The sequence below is a fragment of the Lathamus discolor genome, chromosome 16 (assembly GCF_037157495.1).
Source record: "Lathamus discolor isolate bLatDis1 chromosome 16, bLatDis1.hap1, whole genome shotgun sequence".
Taxonomy (NCBI): domain Eukaryota; kingdom Metazoa; phylum Chordata; class Aves; order Psittaciformes; family Psittacidae; genus Lathamus; species Lathamus discolor.
The window spans coordinates 5,580,779-5,606,637 of record NC_088899.1 but is presented as its reverse complement, the minus strand read 5'-3'; the positions used below and the strand labels follow the sequence as shown (position 1 = coordinate 5,606,637).

The following is a 25,859-nucleotide window of genomic DNA, read 5'->3' as shown; positions in this document are numbered from 1 at the left end:
AGGCGCAGCTATCAGTCAGGAGCAAGGGCAGTGCTAACGGGACACGGTAGCACGGATTTCCAGCCCACTAACAGCTGTGCGGCTGCCGAGCATCAGGCTGGAGCCAGAAGGGTATAAGTATATATGCTAAGAGCTCATCTCAGTCTCCCCTCTGGCAGGTTAAAGCCATTCCTGTCCTTACATCCCTCATCCAAAGCCTCTCTCCAGGTTTCCTGGAGCCCCTTTAGGCACTGGAGCTGCTCTAAGCTCTCCCCTTAAGAAGCCTTCTCTTCTCCAGGCCGAGCAAGCCCCATCATGAAGTCCCATTATGCCCCGTGTAACGTGGCACAGAAGCCACAGGGCAGGGCAGCCAGAGGGAGGAAGAGAAACTCCTTCTGACAAGCCAACATCCCCTGTGCAGAGTTCTGACCATGCTGGGTAGCATCCAAGGCCCTTTTGCAGGGTGTCCTCAAGCACCCCTCCTGTTCAGGCAGAAACACACAGGTCTCACTAATGCTTTGCACATCCCAGTGCCCTTCTATTGCTGCTCCAGCATCCTTCCTCTTCTCCCAGCAGCAAGCTCCCAAACCCCTTCCTGCCCCCAAACTCCTCCATCCCTGTGACATTTGCCACTGCCTCACCAGGCAGAGGTGGCCGGATCCACACTCCTGGAGCCCAGGAAAAGCAATGGGAAGCAGAACTCTGCATCCAAGCCCTTCTAAAGCTGCGTGCACAGGGTCAGGGCACAGACCTCTGTGGTGGGGAGGAAGAGCCCCTGATGGAAAGCAGAGCAAAAGGCACGGAATATGTGTGGAGGAGCCAGCCAGCCACTGGACTTAAGGAAACACAAGCCCTGGAGCACTATGTGCTGTTATCATGAGAGATGCAATGACCAGAGGGTCCCTAGGGGCTCACTGGCTGGGTTCAGAGGGGTTCTAACCCACACTGCTGCTTCCCTTCTCCCTGCAGCAGAAAGACACCAACCAGCTCCAAGGGGCTGATATCCGGGGCAGGGCTTCACCAAAGGCTTCCCACGCTTTGGCTGGGATGTCCAGCATCCTCCTTTGGGGAAGGAGAAAGCACTTAACACACTGCTCTTCCTGCAGAGGAGATAGAGCACAGCACGCACAGCGCCTGCAGGCAGCTGCCTTTGGGTGCACGGGAGCCCAATGCTCCCAGTGCTGCTCCTTGCCAAGTGTGATGCTCGCAGAAGGCAGGATCAGGAGTGAGAGAACATCAAGGTGACATCCACCATGGCCATTGCCCCTGTGGGTGGGAGGATAAGCAGCACAGGCATAAATAGGCAGGCAGGATGGGGATATAGACAGTGGTCCAGTTGTTATCTTAGAGCATCTCTCATTTCCTTCACTCTTCTGGTTGCTCTCCTGTTGTAAAAGGGTTGTAAAAGCCCAGCCTGAAGCACCAAGGCAATGCTCCATGGAAAACAAGTATATGGAGAAGACAGGCTAGATCCAGATGGACCTGTAGCTCCTACATTAGACCATGCATGACAGTAGCACAAAGATGTGCACGAAGTTGAGTTCAGAGCTACACTTAATGCAAAGGCAACACTGCACACCCTGCAGTACTACTGGCAAGGCTGTTCCCAGAACCGCATCCCGGAGCAGAGGATGCTTCCAGCTTTTGGAAGGCTATCCATCACCATCCATGCACTGCCAGCTTCTTCCCCCAGTCCTGCCCCGCTCCCTTCTGGCTCCACGGCGTTTCAACCCAGATGCCACAAGCAGAGCATCACTCGCAGCCCTAACGGAGGCAGGCTGCACTTCCACAGGGAAGACTCCCTTGGGCATAGAAAGTGCAAGTCCAGCTGGGGAGGAGTGGAACTGAACTGTCTGGGAGAAATTACCAGTGTAGGAAAACAATTCCAGGCTGGTTTCTTTAGATTCCCTCCTGCTTCAGTGCCTGGGAACTGGGTCCCAGCCAGCGGCTCTGAGCTCAGCAGGCAAGGGTTCTCATGAGCCAGAAGAGCATGAAGGGAATCAGCTGGTGTCGGTAGGAAGCCTGGGCTGAAGGCAGGGTTTAGGAGCCCCCCCCACTTCCAAGCTTGAATCCAAAGCAGAGATTTCTCCCAGGCAACCAAAGTTTCACCCACTAACACACCCCGGAGCTATTCCTAACCATCACCAGCTTCACTTTCACCCGCAAAGGGAAGGGTCATGTTGTGTCCAAACCAGTTTGCTGATGCTGCTATGAAACCCTGCTGGCAACACGCAGGCTCCTGGTGCTTTACTCCAAAGAGCACTCGAGGTTTGCACATCCACTGTTCTATAGGGAGCACAGCAGCACAACCAAACCCCAAGGAAGCTGCTGTTTCTCTCCCCTTAGCAAACAAGGTGTCACCTTGGGGAGGCAGAGCAGGTACCTGGGCCTGCCTGCAGCACACTTTGAGTGGCGATGAGACTGACAAAGGGAATGGGAGCTTTAAAACAACAGGTTAGCTCAAGATGTGCAGCGATTCCCTTTATCCCACTGGGGCAGCTCAGAGATCCCTCTTGTAGTTTGTTAGCAAATAAAGGCTGGAATTGCCCTGCCAAAGGACAGCAGCACACTGCAAACCAGAGCTGTTAAAGCGCCAGTGAGAGCAGAACTGGAGGCAGGATGCTGCAGGGAAGGAGGAGGAAGCAAGTGCTTTCCCATGGGATGAGAACCCCACATACTTGGGGAGAGAAAGAAAATCAAAGTTCATCTGGAAAGAAAACCCAGTGTTGGGTAATACACGCACCACATCAGACAGCTCCTACAGAGCATCCTGTGAGCAAGCCAGTAGTAGCAGCGTGATTGGGTTTTAACTGGAGGTGAAGGCTCATAACCAGGGCAGTATCAGCTGGAAAGCCTTGGGGTTTGCTGCCCACTCCTGATGCAGGACAGCCCCTGGAAACCAAGCTGCCACCTAAGGCCAGGTTGGACACAGGGGCTTGGAGCAAGCTGCTCCAGTGGAAGGGGTCCCTGCCCATGGCAGGGGTTGGAGCTGGATGAGCTTTAAGGTCCCTTCCAACACAAACCGTTCCATGATTCTTGCTTCTTGGCTGTTCCCAGTCCTTGCCTTTCTCCAGAGGACAGTTAATCCAGGGTAAATAGTGGACTTGATGAGCTTAAAGAGCTTTTCCGACCCCATTGATCCTATCTATGGTTCTACCACCAAGCAGCGCTGCCCCTGGGCTCAGCCAGCCATGTACTTCCCCAAGAAGCTGGGTGGGAAAACCCGGCCTTTGATGTTCCCTAGCACGGCTCCAAAACAAAGATGGACTATGGGAGATAAAGCACACCAAACAAACTGCACACCAGGACACATCCGGCAGATAAAGTGGGAAAGAATTCCATCTCCATGGAAGGCAGGCGGCATGTGGTCCATGTTTTCCACTCCCAGCACACGCTGCTTGCTACAGGCATCATGGAATCACAACATCACACCGGCAGAGCACTGGGTGGTAGAGAATGCTCCGAACCTATGTTGGAGCATAGGAAAAGCTATCCCAACAGAACCTCTCCCTGCACGCACGCTCAGCAGGTAGTTCTGGGCAAGGCAGCAGCTTCCCACAGCCTTATCTCAGCCTGCACAGGGAGCAGAAGCCTTTCCCAGGTACTTGCAACTGGATGTTCTCCAGCTTATCATTCCCATGGCCACCCAACACAAGCAAGCAGGATGGAAACACCATGTGAATAACAGAGTCAATCCATTCCTATGGATTTTGGTCCTGGAAACCAGAATAGCACAAACCAAGTGAGAGGTTGTGGCTGCTCATCCTAGGGAATGGAAGCAGAGGGGAGAGGTGAGCAACTGCTTGGAATACATAAGAAGCTAAGCAGCGAAGGGAGCAGGCTGGTCTCTGTATCAGGGTTAAGATGCTCTGTACAAGAGCATTGATTCGTTGATGCTACCATTGACTCAGACCATCCCAGAACACAAGTTCCCCTCATATTCCTGTATCCATTTCCCCACCTTTAATGCTCTTTATAGCCATTAAAAACCTTTACAGGTTTGGCTCCATCTTCCAACAGCCCAGTCCATGGCACCCCCCCAAGCAGCACAGCAAAGGGGAAGGTGCCTGCATCAACACCAAGCTCCAGCCAGGCTCTTTCTGGGTTGATGGAGCAGCCTCACAAAGCTGCTTTTCTTCCCCAGCTCCATCAGGCCCACAGCCACCCCCTCCTGCTTCCTCTCCCCATCCTCTGCCCCCTGAAAAGAGCCCCAGAGCTCAACAGTGACACAGCTGAGCCCAGCACATGGGGCTTTGCTGCTGCAAAGCCCAGCTTAAGGTGGCAGGAGAATGGAATCACGAGTGACAAGGCTCATTTGCAGCCTGGCAGAGCCACCTCCATCATCTAAGCTGTAAGCAGAGCTCTTTGCCACTATATCCATGCAAGAAAAACCTAAAACTGGCAGAAAAGGAGGTTTTTACCAAGCTGAATGAGGAGTTGTCATAAGGGGAGGCTCCATGGAGGAGCTTTGGGCCTTGCCATGGTGGGCTGAAACAAGAGAGGGACCACAGCACATCACTATGAGCATCAGGGCTTGCCCATGAAGCAGGATCCTTCCATCCCATGTGTGTGCTGGTCACTGCTCTAGGTCACCTGTAAAGAGAAGGCTGCACACAGCCTGGACGCCAGTGTTACACAGCCCTGGTCCAAGGAGCACCATGTCCCCTGGTACAGCATCGTGGTAGGTGTACCCTGTCTCAGCATTGCAGCGCCTGCTCAGCACAAGGAAGGGGTTCTTACGCTCTCTCCCTACCAGCAGAAGGAGGAGCAGGACCTCCATTGGACCCACCTAACCCAAAGGATCTGGTCCAAGCAGTGGAGCACAGCCCCAGCCAGTGAACAGGCATCACCAAGCAGAGCAGAATGCAGCTTTCCATAAGAAAGGGCACAGAATAATCCTTGGGCATCCTCCAAGGAACCTATCTCCAGCCATGCTGCCTCATAGTGAACTCAGTTGTCACTATGAGGGTGACAGGGGTTGCCCAGAGAAGCTGTGGCTGCCCCATCCCTGGCAGTGCTCAAGGCCAGGTTGGACACAGGGGCTTGGAGCATCCTGCTCTAGTGGAAGGTGTCCTAGTGTGGAACTAAATGAGCTTCAAGGTCCCTTCCAACCCAACCCATTCCATGATTCTATGATACTATTCCAAGAGCTAAATATATGCTTGAGTCCCTCGGGCTTCCTGACAAATCCAGGCAATGCAGGAACCCTGATAATAAAGTGGGATTTACCCAGCCCTCTAAGAATAACTGCACTGCCTAGGAGAGCATCATGGGAATGAGCTCCCTCCTGCCCACAACACCCATGGTACCAAGCAAGAGCCAGGAACCTGAGCTCTGGGGCAGGACACGGGATTTACAGACCCGTTCTGCATTGCCTCAAATGGAAAACTGCTCTTTTTTCCTACGGGATTAGAAGTTTCAGGCTCAGCTTCCTGCAGGGAACAGAGCAGCACTGTGCCTGGCGCGGTCCCGCCTGGGTGGCAGTGGAAAATAACCAGCAGTTCTTGCCATAAAGAGATGAAATCCCTTTTTCACATGAACAACAAGTGCCGAGGGAGGGAAGGGGGATGCTGTGGGATGCGTGTGCACACGGGACATCATGCTCCTACTCTTTAAGCATGAGCTGCTAAGCTCTCACAAGGCAGAGCCCAACTCATCCCCAATGGGACTGCCCAGATTTTTCCCAGCCTTTCCTAGCTGGAGCTCCACAGGCCCTAAGCAGCTCCAGCTCCCCATCCCACATGTTCCATGGAGGGTGAGGAATAGCTCTAAGAGCTGGAATAGCTCCCAGCACCGGGCAAGTTCATACAAGAAGCCCCCAGCGAGGCAGGGATCCAACCGCTTTTCCAATCACCAGACCCAGCTTTGCACCAGCTGGGCACATTCCCCAGCATTCCCATCGCATCCTTGGACAAGCTCTGGCATTGCCCTCCAAGAGGCACCAATCCTACGGGAAAGCTATTGGAAGCGTTAGAAGGGATGCCTGCCTCTGCGTCCAGGGGCGCTCAGGGGATGCATAGCTGGCATTCCAGGCTGGCAGAGCCTTTCCACACATAATCCACCTGACCAGGGCACATGCCAGAACAGGTTATGCAAACAGAGCACACACATGCTGAAGGAGAGTGGTTGTGAGCAGGGAAAGGGGGGAAAAGAGTGGAGAAGGAGCTGTATCTTCCTTACATTTCAGGGTCCTCAAGCCAAATCCTTCCAGCAGAGCACACTGACCATTCCAGCTCATCACCAGCAAGTCAGGAGGAAACAGATCTGCCCTTTCTCTGCACAACAGAGGGAGAAAGAAGAGATCCAACCCCATCTCCTTGCCTTGCCCCACTTCCCCCATGGGCAGGAATGGAGCAGGGTTGCTCTGCCAACATTGCCACATTGCAAGCCAGGACGCATGGTCAAAGGCATGTGCACACAGGACACCACGCTCCTACTCTTTGAGCATGAGCTGCTAAGCCCTTGCAAAGCAGAGCCCAACTCAGCCCCAGTGGGACTGCCCTGATTTTTCCCAGCCTTTCCTAGCTGGAGCTCCACAGGCCCTCAGCAGCTCCAGCTCCCCATCCCACATGTTCCATGGAGGGAGAGGAATAGCTCTAAGAGCTCTAGTTCTAAGCTCTAAGAGCAGCATCCCGCTGCTGCATCCCCTTCCTTCCTCCCAAGGGAAGGTACACCGAGGATGGAGCGCTGCCCTTGGGGCAATCATTCACCCCCAGATCCGCACTCTTCTGGACCAGGAACACAAGGGGACAGGCAGAACCAGGGGGAAACAGGCCAGGAGGGGACTGGAGAAGGAGGCAGCTTCTCAGGCAAGTCTCTGCAGCACAAGGACCTGCCCAAGGAAGCCACACGCCCGCCCTGCAAACAGAGCACCCGAACATGCACACACAGGCTGCTCCGCACGGGCTGGGGCACCCAGGAGGGACCACTGCAGCACTGAAGCCTTGGCAGCTCCCATGGGAGCATCCCCATCCCTGCGCCTGCGGATGGGACACGCTGCCACACTGCTGCTCCATAGTGCCATGGAATGGGTTGGAAGGGAGCTTAAAGCTCATCCAGTCCCAACCCCTTGCCACAGGCAGGGGCACCTTCTGCTAGAGCAGCTTGCTCCAAGCCCTCTTTCCCAAGCTTGTAGGGATGCAGGAAGATGGGGATTTAACTGCAGGGACAAAGGGCAGCCCATGGAGAAGGGTCCATCCCTCGCCAGGGTTAGTCACCAGTCACACACAGGGAATTGCATCCCAGCACCATTGTTTGCAGGCAACCTCACTGCCCAGGAATGCAGCAGCCATGGGGGCAGGGAGACACGAGGGTGGGAAATGCTTCCTGCACACAAGGGCTCGCTCCTCAGTGCATCCATTCAACAAAGCCACAAGTGACCTGGCTACTTATGTGAGGGACCACCACGAGAGCGGCTCCAGGAGCCCACAGTCACAGCACCGGCTCAGGCAGAGCATGCACGGATGCAGGAGCCGCATCTGCACACAGCCTGGGCCTGAAGCTCCCGATGCCTTAACCCACCTTTTATCCAATCCACTTCGTTATAGACTTCCAAAGACTACGCTGATGCTCTGCTTTCTGCGGAGGTGGGTCTATGAGAACTACCTGAGCTTTATGGCTTCCTGCTAAGGAAAGCAGCCCCCAGGCTCTCCTGATCCATTAAAACTGAAGAGCAGGTTGTTCCCTGCGGAGAAGCAGGGTAAGAGAAGCTCTAGGGATACAGACCACTTGAGAGGCAGTCACTGCACCCCCAGGCCAAGGCATGTACCCATGCATCCATCAGCGCGCCTCTGCTGCACTCATATTCCAACCACAAGACAAAAGCAGCGAGAAACAGGGGATTTCAGCAAGTTTTGGTGTCTGTGCTGCATCTGGGACAGGTTAAAGACAAAAACTGTGCCGAAAGAAGTAGAAGAGCTCACCTAACCGAGCCCAAATGGCTCCTCGTGACAGTGTTTCCCCATGCTCTGCCAGGAGTTTCCACTGATCCCGGTTTATCTCTTAGATAAACAGCATCTATTAAAGCAATTTGCTCAGGGATTTGATCACTACATAAACAGGCAGCCCACTGTAACCAGGAAAGCTGAGAGAGAAACCGGCTGTAAGCAGGACACGGACAAATAAAGCTGACAAAGAACCCGTATACTCAACGGCTGGCTCCCCATGAGCACAACCATGGCAAATGAAGCTACAGCCCAGCCCAAGCCAAGCTCTTGCCAATCCCAAGGCACATGAATGGCTCCTGCAGCGCAGTCAAAATGGGCTGTAGGGACAGGACAAGGGGGAATGGCTTTAAAATGACAAAGGGGAGACTGAGCTGAGCTCTTAGGCAGAAGCTCTTCCCTGTGAGGGTGCTGAGGCGCTGGCACAGGGTGCCCCGAGAAGCTGTGGCTGCCCCATCCCTGGCAGTGCTCAAGGCCAGGTTGGACACAGGGGCTTGGAGCAAGCTGCTCCAGTGGAAGGGGTCCCTGCCTGTGGAAGGGGTTGGAACTGGATTATCCTTAAGGTCCCTTCAACCCAAACCATTCCATGATCCTATAACAGCCAAGGGAAACATGACTGGTCCATGTTTCCCTGCAGGAGCAGGGACACAGAGAGGATACAGCCATCAGCAAGATGCCACCCATGCCAGGGAATGATGCCACCCTGTGTGCTCAGTGCCACACTGCTATGGGCCATCACCCCCTGCACCCCACAGCACTCCTTTCCTTTGGGCTGTGCCTCCCACACCTCGCTCCATGGATCCCGCCGGAGCCGAGCCTCTCCTGCCAGCCTACCTGGCTGAGCTATGACTGGAATGCTGCCCTTGGCTGCCCGCCCTGCCGCTGCCCGTTAGCACAGGAGGGGATTAAGGTTTATCAGCAGAGAGGTGCAAGGCGGAGGGCCCTGTGTTGTATTGAGGCATCGCCCAGCCCAGCACAAGGAAGCTCCTTTCTGCAGGGATCACTGCATGGAGAACACATTGAATGGCCTCCAGCAGAGAGAAACCCAAGGAAGGGGTCCCCAGACCATCCACCCCTGCTCCCAGAGGGGTGAGACACACACCTCGCACCATACACAGGCAATTTGCTCACTCCCAAGTGCTTTCCCATTCACTTTCTGATGGTATCCATGGGAAACGTTGCCCAAGGGACACACTGCCCATGGCAGGAGGCCAAGGTGAGCCCCATCCTGCCCTGGCCCTCAGGAGGCTGCTGCAGACCCCAAGCAGAGCCCTGGGGGTCTTGGCACTGCTGAAAAGGCACCAGAGGAACCCACAGTGCTGATAAAGGGAGCTCCAGGTACCAGGCACAGCACCCAGAAGATGCTCTAACTTCTTTTCCATGCCTTTCTTCCCAAGTTCCATTGATTTTGCCTTGCACAAGAACCAGGAAGCCCACCACATTAACACAGAACACACAGCTCCAACCAGCCAGTTCAGTTTTCCATGTCCATGCCCATCACTGCCATCTGCTTCCTATACCGGGCAAACCAGGAAAGCTGTGGTTGCTCTGTCTGAGGTGGGAAGCATTCCTTACGCAAGCAGAGGACTCATTCAGATCACTTCAACACCCTCCCCATCACTTCTCTGAGGCTGATATTTCCTTGTATTCCTTGATTTTTCAGTACTTGAAGGCCTGAACCAACCTAAAGCCCTGGAGCGTTGTTTTCTTCCCCCAGAATCAGAGATAGGGCGCTTCTTGGACAAGGAGAACAGCTTCAGAGCCAAGACAATCACAGTTTGGCAGCTGAATTGGGGTTGGCAAGCGAGGTATTGGTTGATTCCACCACCACCACCCTCAAGTGACTTCTCTCCTGCAGTCTGGGGGTTCAGAAGCACTGCAAGTGCCACAACTTGCTCAACCCTTTGGTTACCAAAGCTGAGCACGCAGCAGTTTCTGTTTCGGTAGGAGTTAACATGCACCCAACCAGCCTAAAGGCTTTGGTTACAACCCTCCTGCTGCAACAGGCACTGACACAGCACAAGAGGAGAAGGTTAAAGACTAGTTTGGAGAACATGAATGTAGCCTCTGATGAGGGCTTTAGCTCAACACGCAACAGTGGCAAGTGGGTGCGCATAAACCCTAAGCATCGCTGTGCTCCCTGTTGCTGTAGATGGGGTCAGGAACAGGCTGATAAGGCCTTAAGGAAAAGCTGGCAGGAAGAAACTCGTAATACATGGACATTGCCAGTGCATCCAGGGGAGTCCCAAGGAATCCACAAATCATGGAATGAGTTGGGTTGGAAGGGGCCTTAAGGCTCATCCAGTTCCAACTGCCTGCCATGGGGTATTCTGCTCCGGTACTCTGCCTGCAGCATCAGGTGATGCTGGTCCACATCCATTCAGACTCAAGATCACGGTTATCCCAAGCTTTTCCCTTCTACTGCCATGAACAGCTTACAGAGTTAGGACTCCTGGGTCCCCTTCCCTGCTTCATTACAGACTCGCTCTGCAAACTGGGACCATACTGCTGCTTACTTACCATACCCAGGGGAAATAGATGGCTTGTTAATGCAGGCAAATGGCTTTAAAGCCCTTAAAGGAATGAGAACTGCTTCACACTGTTCTCCAACCAATTCTGAGGGTTTGCACTTCCCTCTCTTCCCAGTTTGGATGAGACCAATTCCAACCCCAAAGCACTCCTGTTGTATCTGAAGGCACAGGCAGTCCTCCAGCTCACTTAAGCTACTTAGCATCCCTGCAAGACAGAGAGCGCACAGCGGTCTAATATTAGACAGAAGATACACTTACAGCCCATCAAGATGACACAACATCCTCTGGGAGCCTGCAGCTCTTTTCCAACAACCACTACTATGCAGGGAAAGAAATAGGATAAGAAGAAGCAGTCGGTGGTGCCAGTCCTCAAGCACTTACACAGGGATATGGGTCAGCTCAAGGCTCAGACATAACAATGATGGAGATCGTCCATAAAGCAACCAAGCAACAAAAGAAAGTGGCCAAGAGCAGCAATTCACACTGCTCAGCTTGCCATGGTTTGGTAGGAAGATGAACAGGGACTGATGTGGACACAGGGAGAGCCAGGGGAGTCAACACGGGAAGCAAACAAGCGAGGGTGGTTTGAAAGCTCACACTTCCTCATTCACTTTGTAGTCTGTGCTGCAGCCAGACTGGAATTAGCCAAATTGGGTATGAATTATTGAAAGCACTAGAGTCCCATTTCCTTTGCTAATCAAAGGATTCCAGGGAGCTGAGAAATGCAGGAAGAGCAGCAGCTTTGCAAGGGAAGAAAGAACAAGGCACAGCTAGAATGGCTTTTGTAAGGAGGGGGCAGCTTGCAGAGCATCATTCACCTCCTCCAACCCACAGCCCATCACAGAGGAGGAGATCTGTCCTCCCCCTGGCCACACAGCACATCAAAGCACTCTCTTCCTGCTCCTGGAAGTCATCCCAAAGGAATGCAGGCTCTTTGCAGAGTGTTTCATAAGATAAACAGACCGAGGTCCCACTCCTGGGTAAGGATTAGCATGGAGCAAGCCCGAGCAACTCCCGATGGATACAGGCTGGACTGGAGCTGCCCATTGCCCCACCACGGGCAGCCCGAAGGCTGGGACAGGTCAGCTCTGTCCTCTCCATCAGCAGAGCCCAGCTCCCAGGCTTCATTCGGAAACCAGATGAGCCATTTCCCTCGCATCCCTTCTGCAAGCACAGCTTCTATGGATACCTGGGATGAGCTGCGCATCCTATACCCCAGCTCTTGGCCAGGGAGAGTCCAAACCAAGCAGCACCAAAGGCACAGCTTTGCCCACCTCAAACATCAGGAGCCAGCAATTTGCACCAGAGAGAAACAGAACTGAGTTCTCCCCGTGCCAGAAGGGTGCTATTGGTAGCTGCAAAAGGGTTGCAGCATTTAGATTCATGCATGTGAGTGTCTGGTGCATTCTGCAAGCAGCCATGCCTGCACACTTCATTTACACCTGTGGTAGATACGGTGTGACAGGGCTGACTGCTCCCACCTCTGTTTGACGCTGCGCAAAGGAGATAGGGAGCAGGCAGGAGATTTGGATAGAAGCAGAGCATGGCAACACCTTGAAAGTTACACATTATGACACCATGACCATAAACCTCAGTGTTAAATGCTCACACACAGAGGCTGTCTGCAAAGCATCAGTAGGGCTGACCCCTAGCACATGCGCTAAAGCAGCGTGGGTCTCATCCAGCTGCAGAAGGGAGGGATGCAGCTCCCTGTTTCACATGGTGGCTGCAGGATGGGGACAAGGAGGTGTCAAGGAGAGGCACTGAGATAAGAAAAGCTGCCCCTGAGCCCTGCCCTGGTTATCAAGGAGCCCAAAAAGTAGTTCTGCAAAGCAGGGGGTGCAAAGAGGATGAAGGCGATGCCAGAGTCCCAAATGCGCAGGCAGGCAGCATGGGGGATGCTCAGAGGGAAAGAGTCAGAGCCAGCCTTGTGATGCTGCCAGTTGGAAGCGTTCCTCCACTCGCACCCACTCCCGGCCATCCCATGGGATCAGCCAGCCTCGCAGAGGGATTGCTTCTCCTGCACAAAGCCACCACCGTCACCACAGGCTTCATGTGCCCATGGAGGAGCTCCCTGTCTCCTGACAAGTCCCCTGAGCAAGGCTGGTGCTGTGCAAGCATCCTGCAGTGCGAAGCAGCAAAAGGAGGCTGCGGGGATTAAGGGTGGGAAGTGGGAATGTTACAGACAGGTCACCTATGGGAACTCATAGAACCTTTCCCACTCCACATCCCTTCCCTTCTCTTCTATCCCATGTCTTTACAGAAAGGATGGAAAAGGGAAGATGCTGCTTCCTTGCGCATTCCCACCATCAGGATGTGATGTACCAGCCCCAAGCAACACCCGGCAGTTCAACAGCATCACACACATGACAGAAGGATGCACAGAGCCTCTGTAGCACAGCGGGCAGCAACCCACAGCGTGTGTCCCCAAGTTATTAGGGGAGCAAACAGAGGGAAAACAGACCCAAGAGCCCATGGCCAAGGCCCAGCACTTGTCAGGGCTGCAGAGCCAAGAGAGACGCTGTCTGTGCTGCAGACCACGAAGCTGATCCCACACAGAAACGCAGCAGGATGTGCCAGAGCGGGAAGTGAGGCCAAAGGAGCCTTCCCAGACCAGTAGCCTCCCACACCAGATTAAAATTCCATTGGAATTTGCTAAACAAATCGACTCTCAGCTACTGCCATAAACCCGTGGGATGTTTTGTGTTACTACCATGCAACGGAGGGAAGGAAACAGACCCTTCAGCTTGGAGCGTGCACAGAGCCTCCCATGATAACATCGAGAACATCCCTTGGGAGCACAGGGCCTGGGCTGTGCATGGGGCAGGCTTCTGCAGCATCAGAATGGGATGGGATCTGGTTAGGGTTAGGGCTGGGATCTGGCTCCATCCATCCATCCATCCATCCATCCATCCATCCATCCACCCACAAGCAGTCCCTGCTCTCCCCAGTGCCACTCGGATACAGCGGCAGAGGAACCCTGGTCCAGCCATCGCCGCATCCCAAGCTGCCTGCTGCGGATGGGGAAGCAGGAAGGGCCCCAGGAGTGTTCAGCGCTGGATTCTCTCCTCTCACTACATTTTACAGCTGCTGGCTAACTCAGCCACCCTCCCGAGGTGTTGATGCTGTTCTCATTATCTCCAATGCAAAACAGAGCCAAGAAGAGGAGGGAAGGGAAGAAAAAACCTCCTTTAAGAAGAAACCCACACACAAACCCTCTTCCAGCCCCCTCCCTCGCCTGTTCCGAAGCACAATGATGGCTTCAAAAGGAATAGTTGCAGGGGTGGAGAAGGGCTGCAAAGAGACCAGAGCATGGGAAGTGACCACAGCCCGAATCACCTAACACAGCCCCATGCCAGCCGTTTCCTTGCTGAGAGGAGCCTACTGTGCGTGCCTTAGTGCCTGTGTAAGGAGCCTGAAAAGATGATTTTGCATGGGCTGGTTTACAAGAACAAAACGTCTCAGTTCTGTGGAGGCACAGACCTAAAAGAGAAAGAGAGGACAGAATAGAAGTGAACGGGGAATAGACAAAACAGGATGGATGGTGTAACTTCAAGGGAGATGCTTGCAAAGCAGCCCTGCTCTCAAGTAGTCACAAGGAGAACTGAGGCTGTAGGATTGGGTGCAGCTCTTCCCCGGGTGTAATTAATAGTGTTGCCACAGAGATGAAGAGTCAGAGGAGAGTTCTGGACTGGCTGAATGAGAATTCCAATAGGAGCCAAGTGACATTTTAAACGTATGGAGCATCTGCAGCGCGCTGCATGTTGAACACCAGCCAGAGCAGCTCGCTTTATCATGGACATCGATATGGGAATGACTTCCAAAGGCTCTATCCTCACAGCAGCACCCCAAGACACCCTTTTGCCCCCTCTATATCCTAGGCAGGGTGAGGCAGCACCCAAAGGTGACCACCCCAGCACAACGTGCACCCACATTGCTGCCCACACAGAGGGAGCAGCCCCAAAGCGGGAGGAGGCAGCAGAGAAGCCATTGAATGCCATAGGAGCACAAACATCAGACACCAAACACATCTCCAAAGCCAGCCAAGCAGCCTCAACCAGGGCAATTGCCCCAGTGTTCATGCAAATCATGCCACAAGCGAGGTGCTATTGGAGAGGAGCCCTGGGTTCTCATTAACCAAGGCTCTAACACAGGTTTAATGCGCACTTCCTTCCACCCAGCCAGCTCAGCGCAGAGCCAACGCCGCCCCTCCCGCACCGCACACAAAAAGCCCTGATTTTCCTCAAGTGCAGCTGGGATCAAAGGGAAATGTGAGCCCCACACACACAGGGAAGGAGCTGGCAGGGATTAGTCAGCTGTTGGGCTCCACAGGAGCGTGCTTGATGGCTGTGTCAGGGCAGAGCAAGGCGAGGAGAGCGCTGCACCTACCATGGAGCCTGCTCCTGCTGCGCCTTGGGATGCTCTTAGACCTGCAGCGACCCCAGCTCTCTTCTTCATGCAGGAACCACCATTCAAGGCACAAACACAGCAAGCCCTGCACTTATCATAGGATCATGCAATGGTTTGGGTTGGAAAGGACCTGAAGCTCATCCAGTTCCAGCCCCTTGCTATGGGCAGGGACACCTCACACTAGAGCAGGTTGCTCCAAGCCCTGTCCAACCTGGCCTTGATCCCTGCCAGGGATGGAGCATTCACCACTTCTCTGGGCACCCTGTGCCGGTGCCTCACCACCCTGACAGTAAAGAACTTCCTCCTTATATCCAGCCTGACCTTCCCTGTTTCTTTCCCTGGAAGCCTCATCCAGATATCCCGAACAAGAGGAAATCCACTCCTGATGCTACACAGCACTGAGTGCTGCTTGGGGCCATCTCCCTTTCCATGCATTCCCCCATGGAGGCACCAGAACATCCTCCTTCATCCACAGACCCAGCCCAAGCCCGTGTCCCGGCATCCCACACCCATCCCAGTATTGCTCAGCACCAAGACCTTCCCTCCAGGCACCCTCAGTGCTAAAGGCAGTTGCAGAGCTCAGCTGAAGCATTTGGACTACAGCTGCTCAAAGCATTATGACCACAACTAAGTGTAACCCAAACACACCGGTTCCACTCTAACCTGAGCTGTTTCACAGAGATGCCCTCGTTTGAACTCTCCTCTTAGGCAAGATAGTGATGGCTGGGATTTTTCCAAGCGACAGGAGGTGAAGACACTCAAAACATCCATGTTTTTCCACTCAGCTGCCACCATTCTTCCCATTCTTTCTGCAGAAGCACTCCAAAGTTTGTTTCCCAGCTCCAAACGCAGCACGGAGCAATGTTCTGGGCAGCTCTGCTTTGAAGAGCTGACGCGAAACAAGTCCTGGAGCTAAATTCTCACTCTCAAGAGCTCAGAAACGGTTCCCAGGGTGGCAGGAGCAGGTTCTCATGCCCAGTTTTGCATGGGTTTCCATGGGTGAGCTGAAAGGGACTTCTGCAGACCTCAGGAGAGGTCTGAACCTGAAGTAGGGCTTGAGGGAAACCGTGGCTTTGGTGGTCAGTTTGTTCCATGCTCTATAGCAAACCTGTTAGCACATAGAGAGCACATGGCCCTGAGCCACCAGCCAGGCTGATGGCCGGAGAAGCTGTGGCTGCCCATCCCTGGCAGTGTTCAAGGCCAGGTTGGATGGGACTTGAAGCAACCTGGTCCAGTGGAAGGGGTCCCTGCCCGTGGCTGGAATGGGCCCCATTCTACATGGAATCTATTGTACTAGGAGGAAAGCTAGATCCCTCCTTATAGCCCAGGGGCCTTAAGGGACAACGTCCTTCACCACAAACAGGATCCAACTGGCTCAGCCACTCCAGCTCACATCCAGTGAGTGCAAAAGGAGCATGACAAAGCACACAGCAAAGCAGTGAAGCCAGAATTCTTCCAAGTGTTTGCTTAGGGTTAACAAATGCACACACTCTTCTTTCCCTTCCATCCCTCTCTAGTAGGTGCAAGGATGGAGCAGAACTGATACCTTTCAATATAAGGAATATATATATATCTCATATCCCTCCCACTTGCAAACACCACTCAAGACAGTGCCTCTTGAGAGCCACTTTGCTGAACCAGCCCTTTCCCAGCCTCCCAGGCAATGAGCTCGGTCATTTACCTCTGTCAGCATTCCCAGCTGGAAAAAGGGGTTATGGCCTCTCCTTTGCACATCCAAGGGGAAGAGGGAGCCAATCTGCATGTTTATTTGTTGTCTGTGCAGAATTCCTGCATTCCTTCCCTTATTTACTTATCTGCTTTCAGGACATGCTCAGACCCTAGCAAAGGGCTTTGGGGGCACCACATTCCCCCATGAGCTTGGAGCTCTTGGTGGAACACATAAAGGAGGAAGAGAGAAGCCGGTGAATGGGTTATGGGATGAATGGGAGTATATTATATTATGAATTATATATTATATTATATTATATTATATTATATTATATTATATTATATTATATTATATTATATTATATTATGAATGGGAGTATGGTTAAGGTGGTTGGGCATCCAGATTTGCTCTCCATAGAGGCACATCTCCACACCTGAATGTCTAAGACACTATTAAGGAGCACATATGGGCTGTCTCCCCCTCAGCTCTTCCCAACAGCTATGCTGTTACACCCACAGCAGCACTAGTAACTCAGCCACCCTCACGTCAACATGATGCACATATACTCCATGAGCAGCACGCAACATTCCGACCTGCCTCATCAGAGAGCTTTTGGGAGCAAAGGAACCAGAGATTAACGGGCAAGGGATACAGGGCTTCACCCCAGCACAGAAGCGCACCTCATACCCACCCCAATCACTTTGCTGCTTGGCTTGGTTCTTAGTTACACCTTGGAGAAGCAAGCTTTACCCATAAGCAGAGCTTAGTTGGCTTCTTGGATACCTGCAGGAGTCCACAGGGCTGGCTTGGAAAGCAAGGAGTAACTACCATAAAGGACAGGCCTTCACCGCAAGATTAACCCATTGACTTCTCATCTCTAAACCTATAGGAAAATCTAACTCGGGTGTGAGGAACCTAAATTCCCTTCTAAGTGCCTGCAACATACTTGTGGTAGGACTTGCAGTGGGGATGCTCCCAACCACATCGGGGTCACTGCAGAGAGAACCTACACCAAATCTGCGGTAAAAACAACATAAAGCAGCTTTGTTTGCCTGTACCTTGGTTGCAATCACTACCTCAAACAACAAGGTCAATGCCGGTGACAGCAGAGTACACAGAGCAGCATGACCCTGGTCACACACAGAACTGCCCCACTTCATCCCCAGCGAGACCATTTACCAATCACAGACCGGTTTGGGTTGGAAAGGCCCTTACGATCACCCAATTCCAACCGCCTGCCACAGGCAGGGAATCAACCATTTAGCAGCCAAGAGCACACGATCCCCCATGGAACCACTGCAGCCGCCTTCCAGCCTCACCTTCCACACAGTGCTCCACCTCCTCCAGGTTGCGCAGGGTGATGCGCATGAGGCTGGAGTTGAGCATCAGCTCGTTGCGGTGCGCCGGCCACATGTACTGCGGGGCAGGGTTGACGAAGAATATCCTCGTGTCCCCAGTCGAGACCTGGTTGTCGCAGATCAACGGGTCCCCAAAGCCACCGATAACCACCTTGTTCCCACCATCCAAGAGGATCTCGTGAGTGACGATGTCTTTGCCTTTCAGGTAGCGCCACACTCGCACCTGGAATGAGAGGGAGAAGGAGCACATGAGACCATTCCACACACAGTTAGCACTCGCTGGCCCTGGTTAATTCCTATCGCACTGTCACAGCATGCATAGGGGTGGTTTGGGCTTCCAACAGAGCTGATTTCATGAAACATCCCTCTAAAAGCACAAAACATGGACAACGAAGGGTAAAGCTTTTCTGCCAAAGCTGTGCCCAGCTCTCTGCCTATCACTAATAAAGAATCCAAATGGATAGCAGGAGATCCACTCCTGGATTAAAAGTGAGATCCAACTCACCTACCCCTGACCCTTTCCATGTAAAGATGCTGGGATCCATCATTCACAGAGCACAGGGACATGGTCCAAGCCCTACCGAGGGCAGGATGCTGGTGTCGGCAGCATCATTGCAGGTGACTGTCTCCAGCCTGTACAGGTCACCCTGATTCACACCAAAATCTCAGTGGTGAAATATATCAAGGGAGAATAACACACTCCTGCATAAGAAAACAGCTTTGATAGGAACATTCAATGGCTGGAAGCTCCCAACCAGGGAATGCTACAGAGCATCTATGGGGGAGGCTTTGAGCCTTAAAACAGGGGCAGGAGCAGGCAGATGGGGTGGGTGAACGAAAGGAGGGGTCTTCTGGCTCTGACAAGGGAGACAAAAGGCAGAGCAGATAACATGCCATGTAGAAATGTCAAAAGCAACTTATGCTCAAGTGTTTTGTTCAACTTCTGAAGAAGGAAAGCAAACCTTTGCCTTAGCAGGCTGGAGCTGCTAAAACACAGAGAGGATTTGGCAGGAGGAGCCTGTTCTCTTGACTCATCCAAACTTCAGGAACTAAAATAAGTCCTGGCCATTGGAGCTGCCAGCAGCTCTAGAACAGTCTCCTTGGACTTCATCACCGGCTCATCCCCCTGCCCAAAACAGCAAGATCTGGACACGACAGCAAGGCAGCTTCTCTTTGGCAAACTAAAATGGATCTTTAGTGCATGTGGGACACCCGAGGCACGTCCCCATCCACACCAGAGAGGTCCAGAAACCCTCCTATTGCAGTTCTATAGCAGGGACAACCCAAAGCTGAGTCGGTGAGCTGCATGTAATAGCATCTCATCAGAGAGCAGCAGGAGGTTTCAGCTTGGAGCAAGGGTGGCTGCTGCAGTGCATGGGTATGACTGTGACCACAGGCATCCCTGGCCCTGCTTATCACACTCCCTGCCTGCATCGCCCCTCCTAGGACAGCACAAGAGCCCATTCACCTGCATTCTCTGGCTGTCTACACAGCCCAAAGAGCACTTGAGCACTCTGTGCCAAGCACCAAGGCAGCCAAGGAGGTGGCAGCTCAGAGACAAGGGGCTCTTGATCCCCTCTCTGAAGCAGGCATGCACATATGCCCTTGAGGAGTGCAGTTCCAAGGGGAGTGCGAGGGGCAGAGAAAGGATGCTCATGTGTTGAGGCTGAGAGCTGGGCTTGTTCAGCATGGAGAAGGCTCCAGGGAGACCTTAGAGCAGCTCCCAGTGTCTAAAGGGGCTGACAAGGAGCCCAGAGAAAGGCTTTTGACAGGGGCAGGTAGAGATAGGACAACTTCTATGCTCAGCATTGGGGTTTAGGTGAGGGGACTTGTTACATAGGTGAGGAGGAGAGCACAGAGCAGACATCATCCCACTCAAGAACGAGCCACGTTTAGTTATGCATAAGTGCAAATCACTGTCATTGGCCCTATGCAGCCTTTCAAGTGCATTCTATGAGCTCAAGACTGTTCAGACAGACTCTTACTGTGTACCAAACACCTCCATCCCATTACTCAGTGACTACACAAGACACACACAGTGACCTGATGTGCAAAGTTCAAGTAAGAGGCTAAAACCGTGCAGCCCTCATGGCCTTTAATCAATCTTGCCCTTGTTCGAAGCCCTAAATCCAGAACTTCAGGGGTGCAAGCTCAGTATTAATGGTCAAGACCCATTGCTTCAAGGTCCACAATGCTCTTGAGCCCAACTCCAACACGTTGTCCCTTCCACAACGAGGAGCAGGCAGCTATAGGTGCTGGGGCAAGCAAACAGGGCCATTCCCATAGGAACAAGCAGGCTGCGGTGAGAGCATCCTGCTCAGCACAAGATCCTTCTGCCAAGCATAGAAAGGGAACAAATTGAGCGTTGCTTGTGCTCTTCGGGTGCACCTGAAGGTTACAAAGCTTAGGAGTGTATTTTATTCTCCCGTCCTCCTGCTCCTCAGACCTTCTCCTTAAGGTGCGATATTTGCCCACCTTCCAAAAGGAATCTGGGCTTGATGGGTCTCAGCTCCCAACCAGCCCAGCAGGCCCTGTGTGTATCAATGGTGCGAGCCTTGCTCTCCTGCATACCAGAGGGCAAAACCCATCCCAGGCACCAACAGCCCTGTGACAGCTCCTGTGTGGAAGCTGTGCGTGCCATAGCTGCTCCCGGGTTAGCTGGAGACACCGTACCCATGTGCTTCCACATTCACCTTCCAGCACGGAGTCAGCTCCCCTTGGGCCAGGGCTAAGCAATGCCCCAGCAACCAGAGGGCAAGCAGTAACTTACATGCAGGGTACCAGCCCTCCCAAGCTGCTGGGCAGGGGAGAAAACAGGGGCTGAAGCAATGATTTCAAAGCCATTTTGTACAGCTTCTTTCAGCCCAAAAAGCCCTCTTGAAGAGCTGCTCGGTGGTACCCAGCCCTGTCAGCGTGAGCTCCCTTCTTGAGAGCGATGGCAATCAACCAGCAAGCAGAGGGAGCTTCAGATGGCAAGGCAGGGTAGCTGTGACAGGCAGCTTCCCTCCCCTCTGATCATCCAAGGAATCCCAGCATCCACACAGGCATCTGCTCCACCACATGCAGGCGATGCCACGGGAGGCAGCCCCCTTCAAAGAGCCAGGCTGTGGCCACCAGCAAGCGCAGCTCCTCCGCTGGCGTTGAAGGAGCACAGCTTCTCGCGCTAGCACCATCCTCCTGCTTCCCCATCAGCAGCGCAGCTCCCTGCGGTCGCGCTCTGCCCACAGTCAAGTCCAGACACCTTCCTGCAGCCCCACCAGCTCCACCTCCTCTTCCTCCTGCAGCAGCAGCCGCAGGGCAGGCGCTGGCTGCCAGCAGCGAGGTGCACAAAGCAACCAGGGCAAGAACCCAGCAACACAAAGGAGACAAAAGGGAGAAGGAGGGGGGAATACACACAGGGAGCAGGCAGAGAGCGCAGCCTGAGGCTCCTGATGGGAGACAGCAGCAGCGGGGCATTTCACAGGTAGGTCTAAGGAAGGGGAGAGCCTCCCCCTTGCTCTGGAGCAGATGGTGATGTGATTTAATTGGCATGGCTGTTGTAGTCATGCACCTCAGAGCCAGGCCGCAGCAAAAGCAGAGTCCACCAGCTTTCTCCCCACCCTTACTCCCCTTATAATGAATGGATGGGAAGGCACCAAAGACCGAGCAATTACCTGTAGGGCATCCCATTCATCATCACAGGCAATTGAGACTCTGGCAGGGGTGACTCACCGGCTACATCAAGCATGGGGGAAGAAAAGGCAGAGAGAAAGAATTGGGCTGGAACCTAGTTCCAAGAGGTGCCTTCCCTGGAGCAGACTAACTCGCTCCTTGCCAGCGAGCACATAAAACACTGAATCAAGGCTGGTTTATTACAAGGCTCCTGGCAGCGACAGGGAGGCAGAGTGAGAACTTTATTTAAGCAGAGCCTTGCAAGGGTGTATTTCAAGTGCTGCACAAAACCAGCGAGCCAAAGGGCTTTCCAATGTGATGTGGGTCCCGTTCCGCAGGAGGGAATGGGACCACCTGTACAGGGCAAGTGTAGGGCTAAAGGATTCCTGCCAGGAAGATGCTTGTAAAGAAAGGTGAGGAGTTGGAGCATAGTCTCATAGAAAGAGCTGTCACTCTGAACAGATGTAGGGTCATCACTGCTATTAGCATCAGTTCATTAGTATCAGCATCACTTACAGCTTCACACTCCGTCAAACCCTCCCTTTGTCATCCCTCTCCCCTTGCTTGTCCCTCTCCATGCCTTTTCCTGTCAGAAGCCAGCAGCCCTTCCCTTAGGAGCAAGGGGAATCAAACCCACCTCCCCCAGCAGCTTCCATATCCAACCTTAGCTGGAGACAGCCCCTGTTACCCCCCAAAATACAGGCTCTATTGTTCGGAACAGGATCCACATCCTTGGCAACACTTCCTATAGAACCTGTATTTGTCCTATAAATAGGAGCTCCCTTCATAAATACCAGGTCAGAGCAGAATAAGGCCCCTCAGAGGGCTCCAAGCAGGGGCAATGCTAGCACATAGGCTGCAAATGGGATGAGCAGCAGAACCAAAAGCTTGGGAAGAGCAAGCCAGGAGTCAGCACAGAGCCCAGGTCCCCATGTCACATCCCTCAGTGAGACTTAAGCCAGTTTCAATGTGAAGAGATCTGTCAGCCTCTTCCTCCTTATTATCCCATCTCCTCTAACAGCAAAGGAATGGCTGATGGCTCTCTACAGGCATCCATCTAACATGAACTTCACATTGCTTCTCAGCTGCAATGTGCTTATCTTCACCTATCAAAGGCTTCAGCTGGGAGGGCTTAGGGTTTAACTGGGGCCAAGAAGACACCAGTGCTCCCTCCCAGACCACCCAATAACACTGTTTTGGGTGTGGGCTCTAGGGAACTCCCAGCACACACTTGGCCCTTGCCTTTGCCCTTCAGATAAAGAGCTGACAAGAGATAACTGTGGTATTTGGAGGCAACCCCAGGGGCTAAGAACAGTGAGGAAGTGGACGTGTATCTTCCCACCAGTAACATCCTTTCTGCACCTGGGTTTATTCCAGCTCCACAGAGCACCGGGAGCCAGGGGTCAGGTTTAGTGCCCAAACTGCCCTTTTGGGATGGAGGTGTTTGGTAAAACACACCCAAACCAACCCAAACCGCAGGCATGTCCATCCCTGCACGGGCAGAATCACAGCGGTGTCAATACTTTGAGGCAGAATCATACAATCATAGAACAGTTGGAGCTAGAAGGGGACCTTCAAAGGCAAGATCCTAGGGTGAAACAAGCCATTGGCACTGTGACTTACACTCTAAATCACGGCGAGGAGAGATTTATCTGCTCCCAGGTCCTGAAAACACCCCCAAGCCCCATTTCAAAGCCTTTTCCCTGCAAACACACTAGGAATATACCATTAAGAACTACACAGAAAGGACTCGATGTGGAGGTGAAGCACTGAAAAGCCACTGTGCTAAGAAACTGTTGTCACAGCACGAGCAGGAGAGCCAGCAGCACTGCCACAGCGAGGTGGGACAGGCACTTCCACCCAAGGTGGAAGCTTTGGCTCCCTTCGCTTTCTTTTACAGGCCTACAAAGGTATCTTGGGAGCAGGTTCTGGCCTTCAAGTGCTGTCATGACAGCAGTTACCAGCTCTGGAGTCCTGTGTCTGCTGTATCTTGTCTCTTTGTGTCCCTGCCCATGGCAGGGGGTTAGGACTGGATGATCTTAAGGTCCTTTCCAACCCAAATCATTCCATGATTCTCTGAGTCAGGAGCACAAACCTTCTCCACCGCATTCCTTGGGATGGCTCAGGGAACAGTGGGCAAAAGACTCTGTTCCCAACCTGAGCAATACAAACCGTGTTTCAAACCAAGCCAGGTTCCTCCCCATTGCTCTTAGACTTGATTGCACCCTTCCTAACGCAGAGCTGCTGAGCAAGCAGGTTCTCCATCACAAGGAAACTGCTTTTCCTGACCTAAAGCCTTGCTCTGATGCAGCAAGATGAAGCCAGGCACCACGCTGCTTGTCCGCAACGGGAGGAAAGAGCCCTGTTTCTTAGCTAAGCATTTCTAAGCCATCACTAGCCTCGCTGGACCACCTCCTACATGGCAACCCCTGCCCTGGCATCAGGTGGCCCGCATCCATGCGGCCATATGTGCCCCAAGCTGCTGCAGGACACCGGCTGCTCGCAGCAGCTTATTAGTTTTCCACATAGCACCCAGGATGTGCCAGACACTTTGCAAACATACGGTCCCTGCTCTAGCCTGGAGGGTCTGGGATCTCACTGACAAGGGGACAGATTGTACCGTGTTGTATCACGACAGGAAGAGCAATGGGAGCAAAGCGTGAAGCAGCGGGCACCAGCTGGACAGGCAGAAGCTGTTCAACTACTTTACTAAGGCAAGATGCTCCAGAACAAGAGGGTAAAGCCGTGCTATAAAGTTAATCCACCTCTGCACCACTGCTGTGCATCACCCCCAGGCCCTGCTCAGCGCTAACCACAGGCAGGAACCGCAGCACTTTTTAGGGATGAGCAGAAAAGGGGATTGGGAGCGGGGGGGGGGGGGGGAGAAGAAGAAGGAAAGGCAATGGAGCAGCAAGTCCTCACAAGTGAGATTCCTGCCCCGGGAAGGGTTAAGCCATAGAGCACGTTTTCTGACAACCAGGCGGATGGTATTTCAGGTTGCTCGGTACTTTAAGAGTCTTTCGGCTTAGAGGAGGAGGGGGGAGAAGGGAGAAAAAACATCGCCAGAGGCCAGATTCGTAGTTAAACAATAGCTTGAGCTGGAGGAACTCAAGATGCTGCTAAAGTCAACAGGGACAGAGCCAGGAGCGGTTCCTACCGCCCCTCCGGGGGGGAGAAAAGTTGGGATCCCGCTCCTCATCCCGGGCACGGAGGGGAAAAATGCCCATAAAAAGCAACCTTGAGAGATTCCCTTGGGCACAGCGGCGGGAGCCCCTGCGGGGAAGAGCCTCCGCAGGCTAAAAATACCTAATTACACACCAAAGCGTACAATAAGAACCACATGCGGCCGCCCGAGCAAGCGCCTGCCCGGGGCCGAAAGTTTCCCCGCAGCCCCCCTCCCCCGCATTCCCATTCCCAAAGGGTTACCTTGCAGGAATAGGTGTGATGGACGGGATCCACGTTCATGATCTCCTCCACCGTACCCGTCAACACCACGTTGGCTTCTTCCTCCCTCCGCTCCAGCTCCCGTTCGGGGCACGTCGCCCATCCGCCGCCACCACCCAGCAGCACCAGGAGCACCGGGAATACCGGGAGCAGCCGGGAAGCCGCCGCTGCCCGCCCCGCCATGGCCCGTGGGCCCCGCTCCCGGCCCCCGGCCCCCCGACGGAGCGGGGAGACAAAGCGAAGCCGCTCGCAAGCAGGGCTGGAGCGGAGAGAAGGGCTACTTTTGTTCGGGGAGGTGAAAAGGAGGAAAGAAAGAGAGGGAGGGAAGGAGGGGAGGGGAGAGCAGGGGAGGGGAGAAGGAAGAAAATCCCAAGAGGAGGAGGAGGAGGAGGAGATATCTCTCCCCCGAAGCCGCGGCCAAGCGCTGGGTCCTCCGCTTTGCCCCTGTAAGAAAGCGCGCAGATTTGCATGCAATCTGAATTGCTGATAAGGAAGGAGCGGGTTAGAAGGGGGGGGAATGGAGGGAGGGAGGGAGGCAGCCGGCCCTGCTGCCGGCTCCTCTTGCGGCGCTGCCGCGGACGCCACCCCCAGGAAAGGGAGCTCGCATCAGGTTAATGGATAATCAGCGCCGCAACGTGAGGAGACTTTTAAAGGTGTAGGAGCGGCTGCTGGCTCCGCCGCCCCCTGCACCCGCTGCGGATCTCCCCCGTCTCGGCTCTGCACAGGGGGTCCCGCAGCGCGGACACCAACACCCCTTGGGCACCGCACCCGGCGGAGTTGGGGGGGATGTGACCCCATCATGTGTGACCCCATCATAAGTGATCCCCATCAAGTGTCACCCCATCATGTGTGATCCCCATTATGTGTCACCACA

General features: G+C 53.6%; 1 protein-coding gene across 1 annotated transcript in view; it reads right to left on the bottom strand.

Moving 5' to 3' along the window:
• Positions 1–25,277, bottom strand: part of AGRN (agrin) — a 105,318-nt gene extending 80,041 nt beyond the window's left edge. Inside the window, exons 1-2 of the mRNA XM_065696184.1 lie at positions 24,968–25,277; positions 17,852–18,113 (exon numbers count right to left, since the gene is read on the bottom strand). Of these exons, the coding sequence (XP_065552256.1) occupies positions 17,852–18,113; positions 24,968–25,168 (463 nt within the window). The 5' untranslated portion in view covers positions 25,169–25,277. The remainder of the gene's footprint in view (positions 1–17,851; positions 18,114–24,967) is intronic.
• Positions 25,278–25,859: the final 582 nt, after the last annotated feature.